Consider the following 22,447-nt stretch of genomic DNA (forward strand, 5'->3'; position numbering starts at 1 on the left):
ATACAAGTGAACAAACCATTCCCATGGTGCTTGCTATTTCCCACAGCTGACGCAATCACTGGGTTTTAATTTAATTAGGAAAACTGCTTTCGAAGAAGTTGCTGAAAAATTAAGCTTTAGGAATATTGCTGAAGAATTTAATTTTGCCTCTCAGTTCAATTTTTGTAGCTTAACTTTATGAATAAACTTCCCCATTAAAATACAGGTTTCTGTTACAGTTATTGGAGCTTTTTATTCCAACAATGACACAATATTTGTAATTTTCTTTGTGACTAGGAAAATGGGGACATGCGTGAAATATTTTTGTCCCAGTCTGTTTTAATTCCAGGGTCAGCTCACAAAAGCTTGATTGTTTCTCTAGTTCTAGGGGAAAATCACAGATGTAGTTAGGTTTCCAGGTCAGCCCACAAAAACCTATTTAACCTGTAACAACATACATGAGAAATAGCCCTGATAGTGCTGTTCAGCATCCAATCAGCATTTATAATACTTTGTCTAGAAAAATGCATGCCAGAATCAGTTAAAAATGGCAGACTGAACACATTAGTTTATCTCTTCTCCCTTCTCAACCCCTCTAAAAGACAGGAGAGGAATAAAACAAATGTATTAACCCATGAGAAAGAAGAGGAAGGGAGAGTTAATGAGAGCAGATTTTCATAAATTTTTCAGAGACAGTCAGGAGATAGAAGAGTAGAAGGTAGTTATCACCAAAGTGCCCAGAGGGAATAAGAGGTGAGGGTGGAACTAATTAGGCCCATAGAATACCCAGGAGGAGGCACAGTGGCAGAAGTGGGAGGGACGGTGCCACTGGGCCCTGACTATCCCACAAGTGACTAACCCCTCTACCAACCCCTCTCACGTGGAGAAAAGTTTTCTTCTCTGGAAAAAATGAGCCCCAGAAGCTCCAGATGTAAGGCTATGAGGTAGCAAAGGCTGGGATGCAGAAGGGAAAGGTGATGCCCATCTTCTGCCTCATTCCCTGACCCTACACACAGAATGCCGGCACCCAGACACAAAACCTCCCAGGCAGGAGAGTGGGGGGGAGGGGCGGGTCCTCCCTGGGAGAAACTCCATCGCTGATCCCTCCTCTCCCCAGAAAATCACATCTCCAAGTTCTGCCATTTGAAGACAATTCCAAACAGGAGGTTTGTTCACAGTATAGCTCAGGTTTCAGAGACACTTGGAATGTCTTACTAAATATTAAGAGAGTTAAGGATCACTGGCATCTGAGGAAAGGCTCAGACAGAGACCAAAATAGGACGGAAAAAAGGGGACACAACAAAGCAATGTGGAAAACAAAAGAAACCTAAGGAAAGGAAGAAGAATAGACACTGTCGGAGAAGTGAAAGAAGATACACTTCCCTAAGAACAGGAGGCTATGAGAAAAGAGTAAAATAAGAAATTCAACACGAAACAAAAAAAATTTAAATTGCAAAGAACTGGAAGATAAATGTGCAAAAATCTTTCAGATCTGAAACAAAAAGGCAAAATGATAACATCCTCCTGCTTATTTGTGTTTTTGGCGTGATTTTTTTCCCCTTGCTTGTATGTAAGAGAAGAAAAAAATTTAGAGGACAATCCAGAATGTCAAACATCTGACTTTGTTAAGGCTAGGAGAACATAATTAAAGAAACGGTAATGACAATTTCCCAAATTGAAGGACAGGAATGAGCCTGCAAAAATCTAGTACAATGAATGAAAAAAGACCTTTCCCAAGACACATCATCATGAAATGTGGAACACTGGAAGTAAAGAGAAGATCCTAAATGCTTACAGAAAAAATAGGTCACATATAAAGAGGGTGACCACATGTCCCAGTTTACCCCAGAGAGTCCTGGGTTTATGCCTGTTGTCCTAGTATTCTTTCAGGCTAGCACCTCAAATGTCCCAGTTTTGACAATAAATTATACAGTCACCCTACATATTAAGGAATGAAAACTAAATGGGATTAGACATTTCAACAGCAATAGCAGGTACGGAAGGATTGCAGAGCAATGCCTTCAAAATTCTGAGGAAAATCACTTTCAACCTCAAAATTCCATCCACAAAGTATTACCAAGTATGAAAGTTACATGGAGACATTTTCACACATGCAAGAATTCAACAATTTTCTTTCCACACACTCTTTCACAGGAAGATGTGCTTGAGTAAAATGAGCATGTAACAGCAAGAAAGGGAAAGACAGGAGACGTCAGAAAATAGGTCTAACTCAGGAAAGCAGCAAAGGCAGGTCCCAAGACTACTGATGGCAGGGGCCCAGAGAGCAACCATTCCAAAAAGAACAGAGTCCAGAGAGCTCTAGAAATAAGGTCTCCAGGGAAAAGGGTGGGTGGGTGGGGGAATAATAGGTTAGTTTATGTATTCAAGGCATTTATTTGGTGTATGTGGGGTGGAAACAGATACACAGAACACAAAGTCTATTTTTAAAAACAGGCCTTATTATTCTAGGAAAAAACAAGCATGTAAGGAAATATAATCATAGTACATGTGAACATTTAGTCATCATATTGTAAACAATAAATCTTCACAAAACTGTGACAATAAGTACTTTAAGAAAATGGAGGACAGAAGTGTGGAGGTAGTAAGTACAGAAGGGCTAGGACCTCACTACCATAATGGGAAGTCAAGAGATGATTTGATAAATGACTGTTGATAAATCAACAATAGTATAAACATACTATTTAAAATATGCAAGTAATAAAAAACCTAAAGCAGTGGAAGTTTTTCCTTTCCAAAACTTCTCAGCACCATATTTTACCATTTTTTAAACAATAGATGACCCAAGAAGAATTCGTCAGTTATTTATTTAGCAATGTCTGGAGGAAAGAGGATACAGTAGTCCCCTGCCTTATCCTCGGTTTTAGTTACCTGCTGCCAACTACGGTCTGGAAGCAGATGAGCCTCCTTCTGATGGATCATGAGATAGATGTAGCCTAACGCTACATCACACGCGTACGTCATTCACCTCACTTCCTCTCATCACATAGGCATCTTATCATTTCACATCATCATAAGAAGGATGAGTACAGTACACTAAGGTGTTTAGAGAGAGACCATATTCACATTATTTTTATTACAGTATATTGTTATAATTGTTCTATTTTATTATTAGCTATTGTTATTCTCTTACTGTGCCTGACTTATAAATTAAACTTTATCACAGGTATGTATATGCAGAAACAAGCACAGTATATTTAGGGTGCAGTACTATCCACGGTTTCAGGCATCCACTGGGAGTTTTGGATCATATCCCCTATGGATAAGGGGGGGGAACAGTGTAGGTATTCTGAAAAATCTTGAAAGTTTGCAAATTCACACTGAAAAATTTCATAATTCCTACGGGGGAAAAAGGACGGGATGATCAAGGATCTACTGATGAAAGCTCTTCTGAATATTTTTCTGCTCCCTAAATTAAAACATGGCAACACACTAGAAATACCAATAACATTTATTTTGACTTGCTGCTGATGCCAAGTAATTGTTAACAATTTTATTGAGATACAATTCACTTACTATACAATTCACCTATGCACAATATATATAATTCAGTGTATTTTAGTAAATTCACAGAGTGGTGCAGTCACCACCACATTTAATCTTAGAACAATTTCATCCCACCTAAAAGAAACCCCAAACCTATTAGCTATCATCCCCAGTATACCTCTCTGTCCCCCCACCCCCATACTCCCATATCCCTAAGCAATCACTAACCTTTATGTCTTTATGATGTGCCCATTCCGGACATTTCATATAAATGTAATTTAATTTATGGTTTTTTATGACTAGCTTGTTTCACTTAACTAACATGTGTTCCAAGGTTTATCCACATTGTAATATATGTCAGTACTTCCTTCTTTTTTATGGCTGAATGATATTCCATTATATACCATATTTTATCTATTCATTAGTTGAAGGACATTTGGTTGTTTTCACTTCATGGTTATTGTGAGTAATGCTCCTATGGACATTCATTACAAGCTTTTGTGTGGACATATGCTTTCATTTCTCTTGGGTATATACCTACAAGTGAAACTGCTATGGTTAACATTTTGAGGAACTGCTAGGCTGTTTTCCAAAGCAGGTGCACCACTACATTCTCACCAGCCATGTTTGACAGGTCCAACTTTTTGACATCCTCATTAGCACTTGTTATTACCTGACTTTTTGATTATAGCCATCCTAGTGGGTGTAAAGTATTATTTCATTGTGGTTCTGATTTGCATTTCCCTGATGGCTAGCTAATGAGGTTGGCATCCTCTTGTGATTACTGGTCATTTGTGTATCTTCTTTGGAGAAATGTCTATTCAGATGCTTTTCCCATTCTTTTAGTAGGTTGTCTCTTTATTATTAAGCTGTAAGAGTTCTTTATATATTCTAGACACCAGTCCCTTATCAACTCCCTTTCTTTAGGCTGTCTTTTCACTTTCTTGATGGTATCATTTGCAATAGAAAAGTTTTTAATTTTGATGCAAGTCCAGTTTTTTCTCTTGTCATTTGTACTTTTGGTGTTGTATCTAAGAAATTAATTCATAATCCAAGGTCATGAATATCTACTTCTGTGTTCTCTTCTAAGAGTTTTATAACTTCAGCTCTTGTATTTAGATCTAGATCCATTTTGAGCTAATTTTTGTATATGGTGTGATGTAGGGGTCCAACTTCATTCTTTTGTGTGTGTATATCCAACTGCACCATTTGCCAAGAGATTATTCTTTTCTCCATTGAACTGTTTTGGCGCTCTTGCCAAAAAACAAGTGATTTGTAAATTTTTGTTTTATTTACTTTTTAAATAGGCTTCATGCCCAGCACAGAGCTTGAAATCATGACCCTGAGATTAAGACCTGAGCTGAGATTAGGAGTTGGATGCTTAGCTGACTGAGCCACCCAGGCATCCCAAAACAAGTAATTTGTAACATTTGGTTTTATGGCCATATATTCACTGGCTTTCCAAATTTGTGACCTACAGTTATTGATTCTTATACCGCTCAGGCTTCTATGGTTCATAGCCAGATTCTTAAGATGGAAAAACCTTGGGACAACTCTCTCCAACTTACTCAGCCTAGCTGAGTCAGGATTTTTCAAACTCTGTCCCCAATACATAGACTGCATAGGAAACAAGTACAGTCAACTTCTCTTACATGTATTTCAGTCCCTCTCTCCCTGAGCTACAAAAAGCAGACTCATAATGCTTGGCTTTACTCTTCCTTCCGTTTCCTCTTCAGCTCCACAAGAAATCTTAGTGAAAATGTATGTTTCTGTTCTGCCTCTTGCTTTACTAAATGTTTCTGTTCTCAGCTCTCCAGTCTTTCAAATTAACCCCCTCACTTTCAATTTTTATATGCTATATTTAAAGTATGCAAAAAATAAATCCACATACACTATAATTTCAAATAGCTGGGTAGGAATTACTGTACATGCCTATAGTATAAAACTGCCAGAAGGTGACCCACTCCCCACAGGTAACTATTTTTTCTGTTTTCTTTCCACATTGCCCACTCACTCCTCAACCAGCTCCATAACACCTAAATTTCTGTCTCCATTGTCCTAGTGAAACAACTCATGCCAAGGTCTCCAGATCTCCATGTCTAATGGACATCTGTCATGACTCATCCTACTAGACTTCTTTTTTTAAATTTATTTATTTATTTTGAGAGGGGGAGAGAGACAGAGAGAGGAGAGAGATAGAATCCCAAGCAGGCTCCACACTACCAGTGCAGAGCCCAAGGTGGGGCTCGAACCCACAAACCGTGAGATCACAACCTGAGCCAAAACCAAGAGTCAGATGCTTAACCAACTGAACCACCCAGGCACCCCTACCCCTCCTACCAGATTTCTTGAAGCAGCAAGTGATACTGTACATTCTTACCTTCCTGAAACACTCTTTCTTGCCATCTTTGAGGCACCTCCCTGTTTTTACTCCATATTCAGCCATCTCCTCTGCCCAAACATTGCATGCTAGCATTCTTTAAGACTCAGTTCCAAGCTGCCTTTTCCTCTCACTCTATACACTTTCCCCAAGAGTTACATTCTATTCTCAAGACTTCAATGATACAAGAGCTACCCCTGGAATTCCTTTTCCTTTACATTCAATATCTAATCTGTCTCCAAGTCCTTTGTATGTGATCCACTCATTCATGAATCTGTCCATTTTTATCTATCTCCACTGTCTATATCCTACTATAGGCTATCATCGTCTTCATACATTCCATAAATATGTATTGAGTACCCTGGGAAGACAATGTAAAATAAAACAGACACGGACTCACCTGAGTTAGTATATGATTTCCGCACATTTACTCTTGCCCCTCCTCCATTCTGGTCTCCTAATTAGAGCCAGAGTAATATTTTTTAAATGCAAATATGCCAGAGGGTAAAATTCTTATTGCAGCCTAAAGGCCCAATATGGTCTGGTCCCTTATCTACCTCTCCAGCCTAACCTTCCACCTCCGTGCTCCTGTCCCACCAGTCTTCTTTCCGTACCTGAAATGCTCCCAGGTGCACTCCCGCCACAGAGCCCTTTATGCAGGAGCCCTGCCACAGGTGTGCTTCCCTAACCATTTACCTGCTTACACCCCGCCTCCTCCTCCATTCATTAATGGCAGTTTAATCATCTCTTCCTTAAGGAAACCTTTCTTTTTTTAATGTTTATTTATTTTTTTATGGGGGTGAAGAAAAAGAGGGAAGCAGAGAATCTGAAGCAGGCTCTGTGCTGCAGAGCTCAAACTCATGAACGTCGACATCATGACCTGAGCGAAGTCGGATGCTTAACTGACTGAACCACCCAGGCACCCTCTTAGGAAAGTCTTTCTTAACCCCACCCTCCACACACATACACACTACACTCGTACTTAATCTACACTTGTTAGTGGATTACTTGATTAATGCCTATCTCCTCCTCTTATCGAGAGTACCACTATCTACCTAAGCAATTGTTTTGTTTTTTGTCATTACTATTATCAGCAAATCCTCCTCCCCGAACAATATTCTTCTCACATGTCTTACAGAGGGCCCAGAGAAGTGGGTGGTTTGTTTTAAGTGGGTGTTTTTTCCTCTTCATTTAATACACTGTTCTTGACCTATTTATTGATTCATTAATAATATAGTCAATGTGCATGAATTAGGAAAATAAAACCAAGATCCTTGAAGATTTGAATATGTCCATGAAAATTTACTTTGTACAAGCTACAGAACTAAGTCTCTTTGTGCAGTGCACCCCCAGCACTGCAAATATAAATTAATCCATTTCCTTGCATCATCTCAAGAATCACCTTTTTAAAACATTTTTTAAACATTTTTATTCATTTTTGAGAGACAGAGGGAGACAGAGCATGAGGGGGAAAGGCAGATAGAGAGGGAAACACAGAATCGGAAGCAGGCTCCAGGCTCTGAGCTGTCAGCACAGAGCCTGACACGGGGCTCGAACTCATAAACCATGTGATCATGACCTGAGACAAGTCGGATGTTTAACCAACTGAGCCACTCAGGTACCCCAAGAATCATCCTTTTTTTAAACCATCCTAAGAGTACTTGAATTAAAAGTACAAAAACAAAAAATTAATCTAAATGAATTAAAAGATTTTAAATCACTTCTCATTCTATTCATGTTAAAATCATGTAGACCTATTCTCCCTCTTGGATCTCATTTCCTAAAGGAAGTGTTGGTTCTTCTCTGGAAAAGAGAAGGAACAGACCTTTTGTGCTTCCTCTAAACCATCCAGACCCTCTTTCTGCAATCTCTTTGAGTTGGTCCTTTTATTATAAGAAAGGTGTCTTGACATCTTCATAATAAAAACCTGAATTAATTTCAATATAGTGTTTTTGAGAAATACAGAGTGAGCGGGGGAGAGGCAGAGAGAGAGGGAGACAGAATGCCACCCTGACAGTGCAGAGCCTGATGCAGGACTTGAACTCATGAACTGTGAGATCATGACCTGAGCCAAAACCAAGAGTTGGACGCTTAATCACCTGAGCCACCCACGCACCCCTCAACGTTTATTCATTTTTGAGAGACAGAGAAGGACAGAGCATGAGCGGGGAAGGGGCAGAGAGAGGGAGACACAGAATCTGAAACAGGCTCCAGGCTCTGAGCTTGTCAGCACAGAGCCTGACGCGGGGATTGAACTCACGAACTGCGAGATCCTGACCTGAACCGAAGTCAGACGCTCAACCGACTGAACCACCCAGGCGCCACCCCAGGCACCCCTCAAGATAGTGTTTTTTATTTAAACATTTTTTTATTAAAAAATAAATAAACTTTTTTATTTACAAAATACGTTTTTCAAATTCCAAATTTCAGGTTCCCATCTCCCATTTTCTAAGATCTAATGATTCTAGATAGTGTGCTGCATGGTTCAGTGTAACTGTAAATATCTGCCCACGAGTCAGTATAATACCATGGCTTTGGTGTCTGACAGATCTGGGTTCCGAATCCAAACTATGCCCCTTACTAGCTGTTTAATCTGGGACAAGTTATCTGACCTCTCCAGAGACTCAGTTTCCTTTCATAAAATAGTAATAATTTTATCTCATAAATTTCATTTGGTATTTTAGAAGATGATGAAAGTAATACACTTAAGCAAAATATAAGTATTCAATAAACAGAAATACTGGGGTGCCTGGGTGGCACAACTGATTAAGTGCCCAACTCGATTTCAGCTCAGGTCATGATTTCATGGCTTGTGAGTTCGAGCCCTGTGCTGACAGTGCGGGGCCTGCTTGGGATCCTGTCTCCCCCCACTCTCTGTCCCTCCTCCATTCATGCTCTCTCTCTCAAAAAATAAACTATAGGGGCGCCTGGGTGGCTCAGTCGGTTAAGCGTCCAACTTCAGCTCAGGTTGTGATCTCGTGGTCCATGAGTTTGAGCCCCGCGTTGGGCTCTGTGCTGACAGCTCAGAGCCTGGAGCCTGTTTCAGATTCTGTGTCTCTCTCTCTCTGACCCTCCCCCATTCATGCTCTGTCTCTCTCTGTCTCAAAAATAAATCAAGGTTAAAAAATAAATAAATAAACTATAAACAAATAGAAATAAATAAATAAATAATAATATTGTCAGCATCAGATAACAATACTCACCAATAATCCACCAAATCTCACTTGGGACAAAAAACTCAACCCCCCACCCCCCTAGCTAAATCACCACCACCATAGATGCTAATAACGAACAAGTACAATAATTCCGTTTTCATTTCTACTGATTAGATATGAAATGAAGAAAAAGTAGAATGAAGAAAATGTAAAATGCACTGAAAATTCACAAAAATGGTAAGTCACTATTTGAAAAGTATGCTACTGGTGGTAGAACTTTTCCAAACTGGACCATGATAAATTGGAGCAAAAGTGATCCTCTCCTTCATCATTTGTTCCATTTTAACAACTAACTGCTATTCCCTGTGACCTGCAATTCTGGCCACATGATCCCCTACACTTAGTACTTCCCCCAGCCATTAAAGTTCTCTGAAGACCTGGATCACATGCCATCTCCTCCTCCCTGCAGCCTTCTTCAACTCCCTCAAACTATTTTTAATTTCTCCCTCTTCTAAATTCTTTCAGACCCCCTCACCAAGCATGCTGGTTGGTTATGTTTTCGTCATTTCCTTTGCCTGGCTGTAAGCATCCTGAAGGCAGGTTACAGTCAGACTCAAATTCTCACCTCCCACAGAACTCTGTGCACTGCCTTGCACACAGCAATTATTCAATAACATTTCTAAAATGACAGAGTTAAGTAGCAAGCATTCTTGTCGATCCTGTAATCAAGGATGAACAGTATCCAGCTTCTGTAATGACAAGTACAATATTTACAGGAAGAGTGGTACAGAGAAGAATGGAGAGAAATCATGATGTGTGAATAGAATTCAAGAAGCATCTTAATACTGACGTTACAAATAGCCTGCCTTTGGTTACTAAAATAAGAAAATGTATAGCTACAGGCTACCACTGAAAAAGTCAGCCTGACTCTGCCTCGCTGCCCTTGGTCTTTAAAGATTTGATTAGTTTTTCCACCTTCTGATTCAGTGCTGCATCATGCCTCCACTCCAGAGCTAGAGCTAAGTAAGGCCTGTGATTTGGAAGGGATGATAAATTCATCGACTAAATAAAGTAACACTGTTTTCTCAGCACAAGTTCTAAAATATTTCAAAGGCTGTGGTATTTCACTAGCCTTGGCCATTGGGGTTAAAATTTATTAGTCAAAACAGAAAACTTGCTCATCAGATCCCATGTATTCCATTAGGCATGATATATAATGTCTCCCAATGTCTAATTATTAACGAGGACTGTAAGTAAATCACAATCAGTATTAGGTCCTGATGTGTGCAGACAGGGTAAGAATTAAGCAATTTGGATGCTAAAGAATTTCTTTTTTGCCAATTTGCTTTTCCTTTCTTTTTCTTAAAAATAAAAAGAATTTTACAAGCATCAAGTGGCTACATTAAGCCACTCTTCCTAATCCATAACAAAAGTAACAATGTACAGAAAGTTCTATTGTTTGAAATTTCCAACAGTTCCCATTTCCAGTATTCTGTCCCTTGGTCAGAACATCCTTCTGGTGTGTATCTTTTTTCCCTTCCATATTTAATAAAGGTGAACAGAAGAGTTAAATATCCTTTGGGAGCTCAGTTCAGTCACTGACTATTCTGGGGCACTCTTGGGCAAGTTTCTTTTAATGGCACCAAACAATATATCATTTGTCTTGGAAGAATAAAGAGGAAGTCATTCAGAACTAGAGAAGATTTTACTACAGGGATTCACAAGTAAGAAACCGGAAGGGTAGTACTAACTTGTGTTCCGTAATGATGTCCTTTAGGATGTGAAGCCCAGCTGAAACAAAGCTTTCCCTGTCTTTCCGGCATTCTGCCTCTAGCATTCATACTCCAATAATTCTTCAGCCCCACCAGGATCAATAACCCATTGATTCTGCCACCTTTTCAGCAGCCTGCCTCTTCTCACATGCTCACTTCCCTCCTTCCTCAGGTGGAAGTGATTCCACAGGCCATCAGGAAAATCACTCTTGGTATACATTCTCAACTCCCTTGCATGCTGTCCCTTTGTCAAACAGATTCACGATCCCTTGGGAACTGATGGGTCTTGGAATTCAGAACTTTTAGGATATGAGGAAGATAATACAGTGTTAAATAAAATACAAATGCCCCAGCAGAGTCTGGGATAGCACCCTAAAATCAAGCACATGAATATTTCTGCAGCAAAATACAGGAATCATCCCCACTAAGCGGGATAAATTAAAGCCTAACAAGTTTATAATAGCTTCAGGTCAGATGTTGCCACCACAAAAGTTTGCCAAACTTACTAAAAACAAGCAAACCAAACAAACCAACCAACAAACAAAAACAACAAACTGAGTTTTCAGAACTTTTTACATTTCAGAATTGCAGGTAAAGGATTAAGTACCTGTACTCCCTTGGCAAGCCGCCCCCCCCCCCCCCCCGCCCCACCCCAACCATGTTAAACGTGCATCCATGCAGCTGAACTGCCTGGAGAAAAAGACAAGACCATGTGAATGGGATCCCCCATTTGAAAGTCATTAACCCTGACCTCATGTGGATCTTCTGTGCTACCTGACAACTCCCCTGTGGGTTTCCCTTCTACTCACTCTCCCACTCTGTTGGGGGACTCTGCCATGCCTCCTCTTTTCTCAAACCTCCAGCCTCTGCCACATCTTCTCTCAGCTTCTTGACTCATAAAGTAAGACAAAAGGAGACAAAAGCACCTTGATGAGCATTTCCACATGATTCCACAGTATCTCCTTGCAAGTGTACCCGTATACTCTGCCTTGCCTCCTCTATGTATGGATGAAATGTTTGTCAGAACAACTTCTCTGGACTTGAATACTCACCACCAATTCTCACCTCCATTTTCCCTCCATTGAATCATTTCCACCAGCAAAGTACATTTCCTCTCTTAAAACAAAACAAAACACTCTCCCAAACTTTCCCTTTCAGCTGCTCCATTTCTCTATTCTCTTAACAGCAAGCCTACTCAAGAGCTGCCTAGACTCAGCATCTCCAATTTTTCTCCTACCATTCCTTTTTGAACCCACTTTATCATTCTACCAAAACAGTTCTTGTCAAGGTCACCATGATTTCCACCTTGCTGACACCAATGGTCAATTTTTCAGTCCTTATGTCACTTGTGCACACTTGACATAGGTCATTCTCTTCTTAAAAAAAAAAAAAAAGCTTTATTCAGATATAATTCACAGACCATATAATTCACCAATTTAAACTGTATGATTCAGTGGTTTTGTATAGTCACAGACTTGTGCAACCATCACCACAATCAATTTCAGAATATTTTCATCACTTTCAAAAGAAACCCATTACCCATTACTTTTCACTTGCATTTTCCTCCTATGACCCCCAACCCTAGGCAACCATTAATCCACTTTCTCTCAATGCAGATGTGCCTACTCTGGGTATCTCATATACACAGATCATACAATAGTAGTCTTTTGTCACTGACTTCTTTCACTTAGCATACTGTTTCCAAGGCTTATCCATGTTGCAGCAAGTCATTGGCACTTCATGCCTTTTTATACCTGAATACCACTCTATTGCATGGGTATACACTTTGTCCAACCATTTATCAGTTGAGGGACATTTGGGCTGCTTCCTTTGTGGCTATCATGAATAATGCTGTGAATACTCATGTACAAGTCTTAGTGTGGGCAAATGCTTTCATTTCTCTTGAGTATACACTTAACAGTGAAACTGCCACGTCATAGGGTAACTCTAAGTTTAATGTTTTGAGGAACAGCCAAACTTTTCCACAGAGGCTGCACCAATTTATATGCCCACCAGCAATGTGTGAAGGTTCCAAATTTTCCATATCTTTGCCAACACTTGCTATCATCTTTTTGATTATAGCCATCTTAGTAGTGTAAGGTGGCATGTATTCTGCTTTTGATTTGTATTTCCCTCAAGACTAATGATGTTGAGCACCTTTTCCTGTGGTTACTGGTAATTTAAGTATCTTCTTTGGAGAAATGTATACTCAGATCCTTTGCCATTTTTTATTGAGTTATTTATCTTTTATTATTATGTTGTAAGAGTTCTTTATAAATTCTAAACAACAGTCTTTTATCAGATATATGATTTATAAATATTTTCTCCCACAAACGTTTTTGTGGGTCTTTTCACTTGCCAGAGGGTACGTTTTGTAGGACCAAAGTTTTTTATTTCAATCAAGTCCAATTTATCTATTTTCTTTTGTCACTTGCACTTTTTAAGTCATATCTAAGAAACCATTTCCTAACTAAAGCTCATGAAGATTTACTCCTATGTGTTCTTCTACAAGTTTTATACTTTTAGCTTTTACATTTAGGTATGTGATCCATTTTAAATTATTTTTTGTGTAGGTGTGAGGGAAGGCACCAACATTCTTTTGCACGTGGATATCCATTTGTCCCAGCCTTATTTGTTGAAAAGACAGTTCACTTCCCATTGCACTGCCTTGGCACCCTTGTTGGATGACCATAAATGTAAGGGTTTATTTCTGGATTCTCAATTGTATTCCACTGACCTCTATACCTTTTTTTCTTTTTTTTTTTTTAATGTTTATTTATTTTTGAGAGAGCACGCATGCACAGGGCAGGGGCAGAGAGAGGGAGACAGAGGATCTGAAGCGGGCTCCACTCTGACAGCAGAGAGCCCGACGTGGGGCTTGAGCCCACGAACTGGGAGATCATAACCTGAGCCAAAGTTGGATGCTTAACTGACTGAGCCACTCAGGTGTCTCTCTATATACCTAACTTTGTGTCAGTACTACAACATCTTGATTATTGTAGCTTGGTAGTGAGTTTTGAGATTAGGAAGTAGGAGTCTTCCAGTTCTGTTCTTTTTCAAGATGGTTTTGGCTATTCTGGGTCCTTTGCATTTCCATGTGAATTTTAGGATCAGCTTATCAATTTCTACAGAGGCAGTTGTAATTCTGATAGGGACTGTGTTGAGTCTGAAGATCAGTTTGGGGAGTACCACCATCTCAACAATATTAACTCCTCTAGTCCATGAACATGAGATGACTTTGTACTCAGTGTATTCAGGTCTTTTCAAATTTCTCTCAGCAATGTTTATAGTTTTCAGTGTACAAATCTTTCACCTCCTTGGTTAAATTTATCCCCAGGTATTTTATTCTTTTGGATACTATTGTAAATGTAACAGTTTCCCTTTTCAGATTGCTCACAGCTGGTGTACAGAAACACAGTGGAGTTTTGCATGCTCATCTTGGGTCCAATTTTGCTAAATTCATTTATTAGCTCTGGTGGTTTTTTGGTGGCTTCTTTGGGATTCTCTATATATAGGATCATGCCATCTGCAAATAAGAGACAGTTTTACTTCATCCTTTCCAATGTGGATGATTTTATTTCTTTTTCTTGTCTAACTGCCCCGTCTAGAGCCTCCGGTACAATGTTGAATGTTAGTGGCAAGAGAAGACATCCTTGTCACATTCCTAATCCTAGAGAAAAAGCATTCCTTCTTTCACCAATGAGTAGGTGAAAGTGGGTTTTCACAGATGTTCTTTATCAAGTAAAAAGTTCCCTTCTCTCCCTGGTTTGCATGTGTTTTTATCATAAAAGGGCCAAATGTTTTTTCTTCATCTATTGAGGTGACCACATGGTTTTGTCCTTTTTCTATAGATATGGTGTATTACATTGATTGATTTTTGATGTTAAACCAACCTTGTATTCATGGACTAAATTCCATTTGGTTATGGTACATCATCTTTTTTATGTGCTGCTGGATTGAGTCTGCTAGTACTTACTTTATGGACCTTTGCATTTATATTCATAAGAGATACTGGTCTGGAATTTTCTTGTGCTGCTTTTGTCTGGTTTTGGTTTCAAGATGATACCACATTTCCTCCTTCTTGAAACACTTTTACATGGAACCTGGGAAATCACTCTTCCTTCACTCTCTTACTGGTTGCTCTTTCTCAATCACCTTTGCTGGCTGCCCTGTATCTCCCCAACCTCTAAATGTTTGAATGTCCCAGGATCAAAGTTTGAATCAATTCTTTTTTTCTCTCTCGCTTCATTCTCTAGGTGATCTTGTTCAGTCTCATTGCATTAAATACAATCTATATGCTGATGGCTCTCAAATTTATACCTTCAAGCCCAGATCTTCCTACGGACTCCAAAATTATACATATAACTACCTCTTCAACAACTCCACATGAATGTTTCCGAAGTAATCTAAACTTAATATAACTGATAATCAAAATAATTAAAGCCAAAACAAGTCTATGGGGGGGGGGGGAAGCTTAATAAAACCAAAACTGAGTTCCAGCTTTCTCCTCCAGATTAGCTTCTCTCATTGTTTTCCCCATCGCAGTAAATAGCAATTTCCTCCTTCCCACTGCTCAGCCCAAAAACCTTAAAGTAATTTGGACTCCTTGCTTTCCACACCCCATATGAAATTCAGTGGCAAATTCTGTCAGTTCAACTTTAACGTAAGTTCAGAATCCAACTACTTTGCACTCCTTCCAAAACCACCCTAGTCCCAACTACCACCATCTCTTGCCTGGATCATCACTAGAGTCTCTTAACTGGCTTCTTGTTTACCACCTTATGCCCCTACAGTTTATTCTCAACACAGACAGCAGAGTGATTCTTTTAAAACATTAGTCCAATCATGTGACTCCTCTGTTCAAAACCCTTTAGTGATTTCCCATCTTAGTTGCAATAAAAGCCAAAATGTTACAGTGGCTTACAGGTCCTATAGTACCTGGCCCTCCATTACCTCTCTTTCCTCCTCTATCACTGTTTCTTGCCTAGTCTACCCCAACGACACTGGCCTCCATGAATTTCCTAGAACATGCTAGCCTCCACCATGCCTCAGAGCCTTTGTACTTGCCATTCCCTTTGTTCCCAACACTCTTCCTCCAGATACTTGCATGACTGTTATTTGTTTCCTTCAAGTCTCTGCACAAACACAACCTTATCCCCTGAACATCCTACAAAAAAACAGTGACTGTCCTATCTCTACCCTGGTATTCCTTTCACCCATGCCAGGTTTTAGAATCTTCTACTGTACAGTCACAATATATTTCCCCTTTCATCCTATCTCTGAGCTAGAATGGATGCTCACATGGACAGAACTTTGCTTTGTTGTAGCCTCTAACAGAGCTCCAAGAGAACTTTCTATGATGAGGAAATATTCTGTATTTGCATTGTCCAATACCATAGCCACTAGCACATGTGGCCACTTGAAATGTGGCCAGTATGAATGAGGAACTGAATTTTTAGCTTTATTCTATTTTAATTAATTTAAATTTAAATACTACATGTGGCTAGTAGCTACCGCATTGGCTAGCACAGCACAGCCTAAAATAGCAGTTAGTCAAAAATACATAGTAGGTATGCAAATATTTATTGAATGAATGATGGAAGGAAGAAAGAAATCTGAAGGTTTTTTTCTCCTTAACTTTTTACTATATAAAACTGCAGAAATACACAAAAGTAGGACATAGCAAAATGAACCCTCCAATACCAATCACCAACTTGAAGGCTCTTCTAACCTGAAATAAGTTTCAGTGGATACTGACATCTCAATTCAGCTTCTAACAATTACCATATTCTTGGAAAATAGAGAATTTATATTATCCAGAGTTTATATCAAACAGCATCTCTCATGGTCTTGAAGAGATTATAGAGAAATGACTTTAGCAATCAGATCAGATATATGTTGGGGGAAAAACTGGTATGCAAATCAGTGCTTGAGGCAGACACATACATGTATGTTTTTATATCAAGGACCTGATTACTCTCTTCCACCATTTACTTTCTCCACATAAATTTTAATGAAGTCACACTCTTAAAGGAGGAGCTATGTGACCATACAAATTAAGAGAGAACTTCACTCTTGTAAGATGACACAAATTCCTTGGGTAGGGATTTTGTCTTCTTAGTCTTTAAAAACCTATCACCTGGTATAATAAATGTTAATTGAATGAAGTTCATAATTGCATAAAAGTGATACATATGAACTGTCAGAGTGCAAACAGATACACTGGACCTTTCCTAAACAGATATATTCTGAAAAGGAAATTTTCAAATGGATTTTCAACATGTCAGATCAAAACGCAGTTTAATATGCTGAAAACAAAAATCAAACCCGGAGTACGAATTCTTGGATCTCAATGTTCTAACTCACTAGGTGGGGTGATCCTTATACTAGTCATATACTTGCTTTAGGCTCCAGTTTGTAAAAAGACAGTTTGGCCTTGATGTTCTTCAAAGATGCTATCTAACTTTAAAGCAATTATGTTCTATCCTAGATCCCCAATACACAAAAATTTTAAAAGATGCTTATTAACTTCTTTCTATGCTAGATCGTTTCCCCTAAAATTTACCTTAAAGGAGCTTTACATTGCAGGTGATTTAATATGAAGACATCATAACCTACTTCAGGGAAGTAGTGTTCCCTGTTTCTTGAGAAGTACCAAATTCTTCACTTGGGGCCACTAAAATACTGCTGGAGTCCTATGTTTGATTTACACTCAGCTGGATGACTTTGTGCTTATTAGTACAGAAAAGGCAATTTTGGCCACATATTTGCCTAGTAAATTCCCAAGATACCACCTGTGTTTGAAAAAGTTTCTTCAACAGTTCTAAGCCAATTCTTACCTCTTTCCTAGCTGGCTCCATAAAATGTACTGTTTCAGGTTTTTTTCTGAGGTTTTGCCTTTGTTAAACGAGGTAGTATTACTAAAGTCGTGCTCTGGTGTTTTTCAAAGCAAGGAAACAGAAAGAAATGAGGGCCAGCCATGTAAACCTTCCCTTGACATTACTGTTGGATGAAATTTCTGGACCTTGCATTTAAAATGTGGCTTTGAGGGGTGCCTGGGTGGCTTAGTCGGTTGAGCGTCTGACTCTTGGTGTTGGCTTAGGTCATGATCTTGCAGTTTGTGGGTTCGAGCCCCACATCAGGCTCTGTGCTAACAGTGCAGAGCCTGCTTGGGATTCTCTCTCTCTCCCTCTCCCACTGCCCCTCCCATGCACGCTCTCTCAAAATAAATAAATAAACTTAAAAATAAAATAAAATAAAATGTGGCTTTTGGCCTCCTATTTCGTGCAGCTTCCACAATAACAAGCCCAGGCTAGCAGTCAAATGCCAATATTGATGCTGACTTTGGGTCTAAACACTGACAGATCAACAATGGCAGCACATAAGTTAGAATGTATCTCAAATAAAATTCTTATACATGGTACACAAAATAATCTTGTAATTAGTAAAACTAGAGTTGAATTGGACACTGGTATTTGGTTTGGGTTTTTTTTTTTTTTAACATCTATACTATGCCTCAAGAAACCTAGCTGATTAATTCTCTGCTACATGTTTAGCCATGATATCAATTTTCAAGTTTATGTATTTCATATATAAGTCCGCTCTAAAATAATCATAAAGGTCTATGTGTAGTAAGTCTTATCAAAATTTTTAAGCTTATTTTTATCTATCTATTTAAGAAAAAAATTTTTAAAAATGTTTTTTAATGTTTATTTATTTTTGAGAGAGAGAGAGACAGGGACAGAGCTCAAGAGGGGAAGGTCCAGAGAGAGAGGGAGACACAGAATCTGAAGTAGGCTCCAGGCTCCGAGCTGTCAGCACAAAGCCCGACGCGGGGCTCAAACTCACGAACCGCAAGATCATGACCTGAGCCGAAGTCAGAGGCTCAACCGACTGAGCCACCCAGGCGCCCCTATTTTTATTTATTTTGAGAGAGAGATAGAGAGCAAGTGGGGGAAAGGCAGAGAGAGAGAGAGAGAGAGACAGAATCCTAAGCAGGCTCTGAGCCGTCAGTGCAGAGCCCGACCTGGGGCTGGAACTTATGAACTATGAGATCATGACCTGAGCCGAAGTCAGACACTTAACCGACTAAACCACCCAGGCACCCCTAAATTTTTTAAAATGTTATATTTATTTTTTTGTGTGTGTGTAAGTGTGAGAGAGAGAGAGAGAGAGAGGGAGAGAGAGAGAGGGAGAGAGAGAGAGGGAGTACGAGCGGGGCAGGGGCAGAGAGAGAGGGAGACACAGAACCCAAAGCAGGCTCCAGGCAAACCATGAGATCATGACTTGAGCCAAATTTGGATGCTTAGCCCCAGGTGCCCCAAATTTTATCAAATTTTCAAGAAACATAACTCATGTTTCAAGTAAGAGTAACATCTAAAAGTAAAATTAAAAATGAAATACTGCTCTGAACAAAGGTATCTGTTTTTTGACAACTAATTAAAAGGAACAGGTTCAAATTAAACTTTGAAGTATATTATTAACCATCAACTGAACCACTGGAAAGATACATGCCAACAGTAAGAATATTGTATTGCCATTAACCATAGGAATGGCTTGAGACATCTTACTCACACTAAGATCTAAATGTATGCAATTAAAGCCACCATATCAACTGTCCATATTAATCACTCACCAATTTAATTAAGGTAAACCATCTTGTCAGAAAGCTTGCCTCTTCTCTCTTTCTTAACATTATCGACTTTTATAGTTCAACGAATTAGTAATTACTTGCTTATGCCACTATCAAATGTGTTGGATACAGAAGTCCAGCATGTGGCAAGGTCAGTTATAGACATGTCCTGATGGCATGTGAAAGGAGAAATTTAACCCATCAAAGTGGTCGTCGAAAGAGCAAAACCTATTATGCCTTTCTCTAGACACTCCTGGTTAAATTCAAAGTGACAGGACAAACCAGATCAAAACCAAACAGAGCCAGAAGCAACATACAAAATCCTAATGTACCCTTAGAAATCCAGGAATCGATTTGTCAATATCTAAGCTCAATTAGCCCTTTCAGAACAAAATACCTCATGAAGTGACAAGAAACTAGTTTGAGGTCTGGGATATGAAAAGAATAAAAGCAGTCACTTTATATAGCTTATTGTTAAGTGCAGTCATATCTCAACCTGGAGATATTGTGGGGATTAAATAAAGATGTATGTCAAGTACCTATCTACTAAGCCAAGGAGATGGCACATAACCAATGTTCAGTAAATGTTAGTCCTTCCTCAAATCGTTAAAGGATGCAGACTTACCAAGTCAAAGATCAACTGATGGTTTAAAAAAGCAAATCAAAGCAAAGAAAAACCTTACATGGTGATATAGACAACGTATCTTCTAGAACTCAGCACACAGGATAATGAAAATGAAAAACAGACACTGAAAACATTTCTCAGTGGCTCATCCTTTGTGGTCATTTACAACCGTCCTGTTTTGTGAAATTGTCTTTAGGGATGAGCTTTGATAAGAAATAGGCCAAGTGCAAACTAATTCCACTTGAGAGGGAAACTGCAATGCCTACAGCAGGTGAACAGTTTCTCTCATGAAATCTTTCCACTGGGTATACTTCAAGCTTTCAGCAATTCCAGTTTCCAGACAAACCAGTAACACAACTATAAAGCTAATTTTTTCATCAGAATTGTTAAGTAACAGGAGTTCAATAAATCATTTGCCTTCTAAGAAGAAAAAAATGACTTTCCAACACAGATAATATTTCTTCTGGTTATAAGAAAATGATGCTTATTTACAAACCAAAAGGTATAATACTATAGTGAAGTCTTTTTATGGCTCAAGAATGAAATATGTAAGAAATAAAGGTACAGAAAGAACAGGACTCGGTCTAAGAAATCTTGAGATCAAGCATTCATGTCGCCATTTACTATACAGCTTCCAGGAAGTTACTTAACTTCTCAGGGATGCAGTTTCTTTTAAGGTTCTTTCAGCTCAAAAATGATATGATTACTTACGATATCTGATACTCTTCAGTGTCTGAGTATGTATACACATACACATGTCGCTTTATTAAATAATACAGATATATTTTCAAAGTTGTAGTAATTAAAGGCCCATTATGAAACAAAGGGAGAGAGAGAATGAATGAATGAATGTGTGTGTGTGTGTGTATGTTGGGTATTCTGACCCTGAATATCATTCTCAGTAGTTAGGGCATTTACACAGCTTGAATTAACCAAGTAAGCCTTTAAACCCTTACAATGAAACATTAAAATTCAACGTGGCTATAATCTCTTCCTTACAAAACATGGACCCAAAGAGTCTGGCTTCAAGTATGGTTAAAAGAAAAAAAAAAAAAAAAGGCGAAGTGTATTATATTCACCACCCAGCTCTTCCATATGACCACATTAAAAAAAAAACACAAATGAAAACTCACAGGCCCATTGTAATACATTGTGCCACTTCTGAATGCAACACTTAGCTCAGGCTTACTACTCTGACAAATAAAGGAAAGCACTTTATGAAGCCAATTTAATTGGGAGGTGACAGAAAACATACAGCCATTTTCTTTAGCCTTATCATTGAATTGGCTTCAGCTCCAATCTCGGGCAAATCCCACTCAACAGAAGAAATTAACCAGGTCAGCAGAACAGGTGCTGTGCTGTGTCTGTCAAGGGCCTGGCATCACCACAATTACTTGCACACAATGAAGCAGTAATCTTCACAGATCATCTCTCCCAAGAAGTATATTGGGGAGGGAGAGGAAAACTGAAGGGAGGCGGGGGGAAAGTGGGAAGAATAAGAGGAATAGGAGGCAAAGAGAAAAGGCAAGAAGAGAAAATGAATGTGCAGCTGCCTTGCGGCTCAGCAGATGTCGGGATGTGATGTACGAGGCTAGGATAAGCTGTCGGAGCCCGCTGCCAAAGAGTGGTAAGTGATTAAAGCCTGCACAGTTCTAAGCACCATATTTAGAATCTGCGGGGTTTCAGGACTTGCACCCATTCCTTGCTGTGCTGCCAGATGTTGGCAACTGGTCCAGTTCCTACTGACTGTGCATGGATGGCAGCAGTTGGTGCAGCAGCAAAGCAATCTGGAATGCTTCCGGAGATGCTGTACATTAACAAGTGTCACCCATCATTCACCTTTACAGAAGGCTGAAACAACTCCAATTTGCTGCCACTTCCCTCTTGGGAAACGGCCAAGATAAAGTTGCGCCTGGCAGCCCCATTTGTTTCACTCAGGTGTTTCAGCTGCCTTGCTGACCTCTATTAGTTTAAGTTTTAATTTAGATTAACCCCAGCACCCCAATTAACCAGCAAGGGGAAAAGCTAAGATGTGACTAGTCATAACTCTGAAATCAGAATTTATCGAAGGTAAAATTATTAATTGGGATGAAGGGCCAATCAAGTAATGCTATTTCTTTTTAAACAGACCTCTAGGAAAAAAAAAAAAAAATCAGACCAAGGATTGCCAGTGGAAGCAACTTCTTTCTCCCCAGTAATTTCAGTTTATTTTATTAAGCCTATTTAATTTATGATGCACTTTCCATCGAACAATGTACACTTCAATTAATGAAGACTGGAGCATTTTTGATTGTCTCCCATGATCTCACACAGTTATACAGCATTAATATCCCATATCAGGTAATTCCTTATAGACACTCTAGAACAAAATAGAGTTCCCTACTCTTCTGACAAATGGAT

At 39.1% G+C, this 22,447-nt stretch overlaps 1 protein-coding gene across 5 annotated transcripts in view; it reads right to left on the bottom strand.

The window, feature by feature from the left end:
• Positions 1–22,447, bottom strand: part of AATF (apoptosis antagonizing transcription factor) — a 103,560-nt gene that overhangs the window by 37,745 nt on the left and 43,368 nt on the right. Inside the window, exon 9 of one of the 5 annotated variants that reach the window (XM_042965565.1) lies at positions 11,522–11,678. The exons of the other annotated variants lie outside the window; for them this stretch is intronic. Within the exon in view, the coding sequence (XP_042821499.1) occupies positions 11,592–11,678 (87 nt within the window). The 3' untranslated portion in view covers positions 11,522–11,591. Of the gene's footprint in view, positions 1–11,521; positions 11,679–22,447 lie in introns of those variants that run through there. 5 annotated transcript variants of the gene reach the window in all.

The sequence above is a fragment of the Panthera tigris genome, chromosome E1 (genome assembly GCF_018350195.1).
Source record: "Panthera tigris isolate Pti1 chromosome E1, P.tigris_Pti1_mat1.1, whole genome shotgun sequence".
Classification (NCBI taxonomy): domain Eukaryota; kingdom Metazoa; phylum Chordata; class Mammalia; order Carnivora; family Felidae; genus Panthera; species Panthera tigris.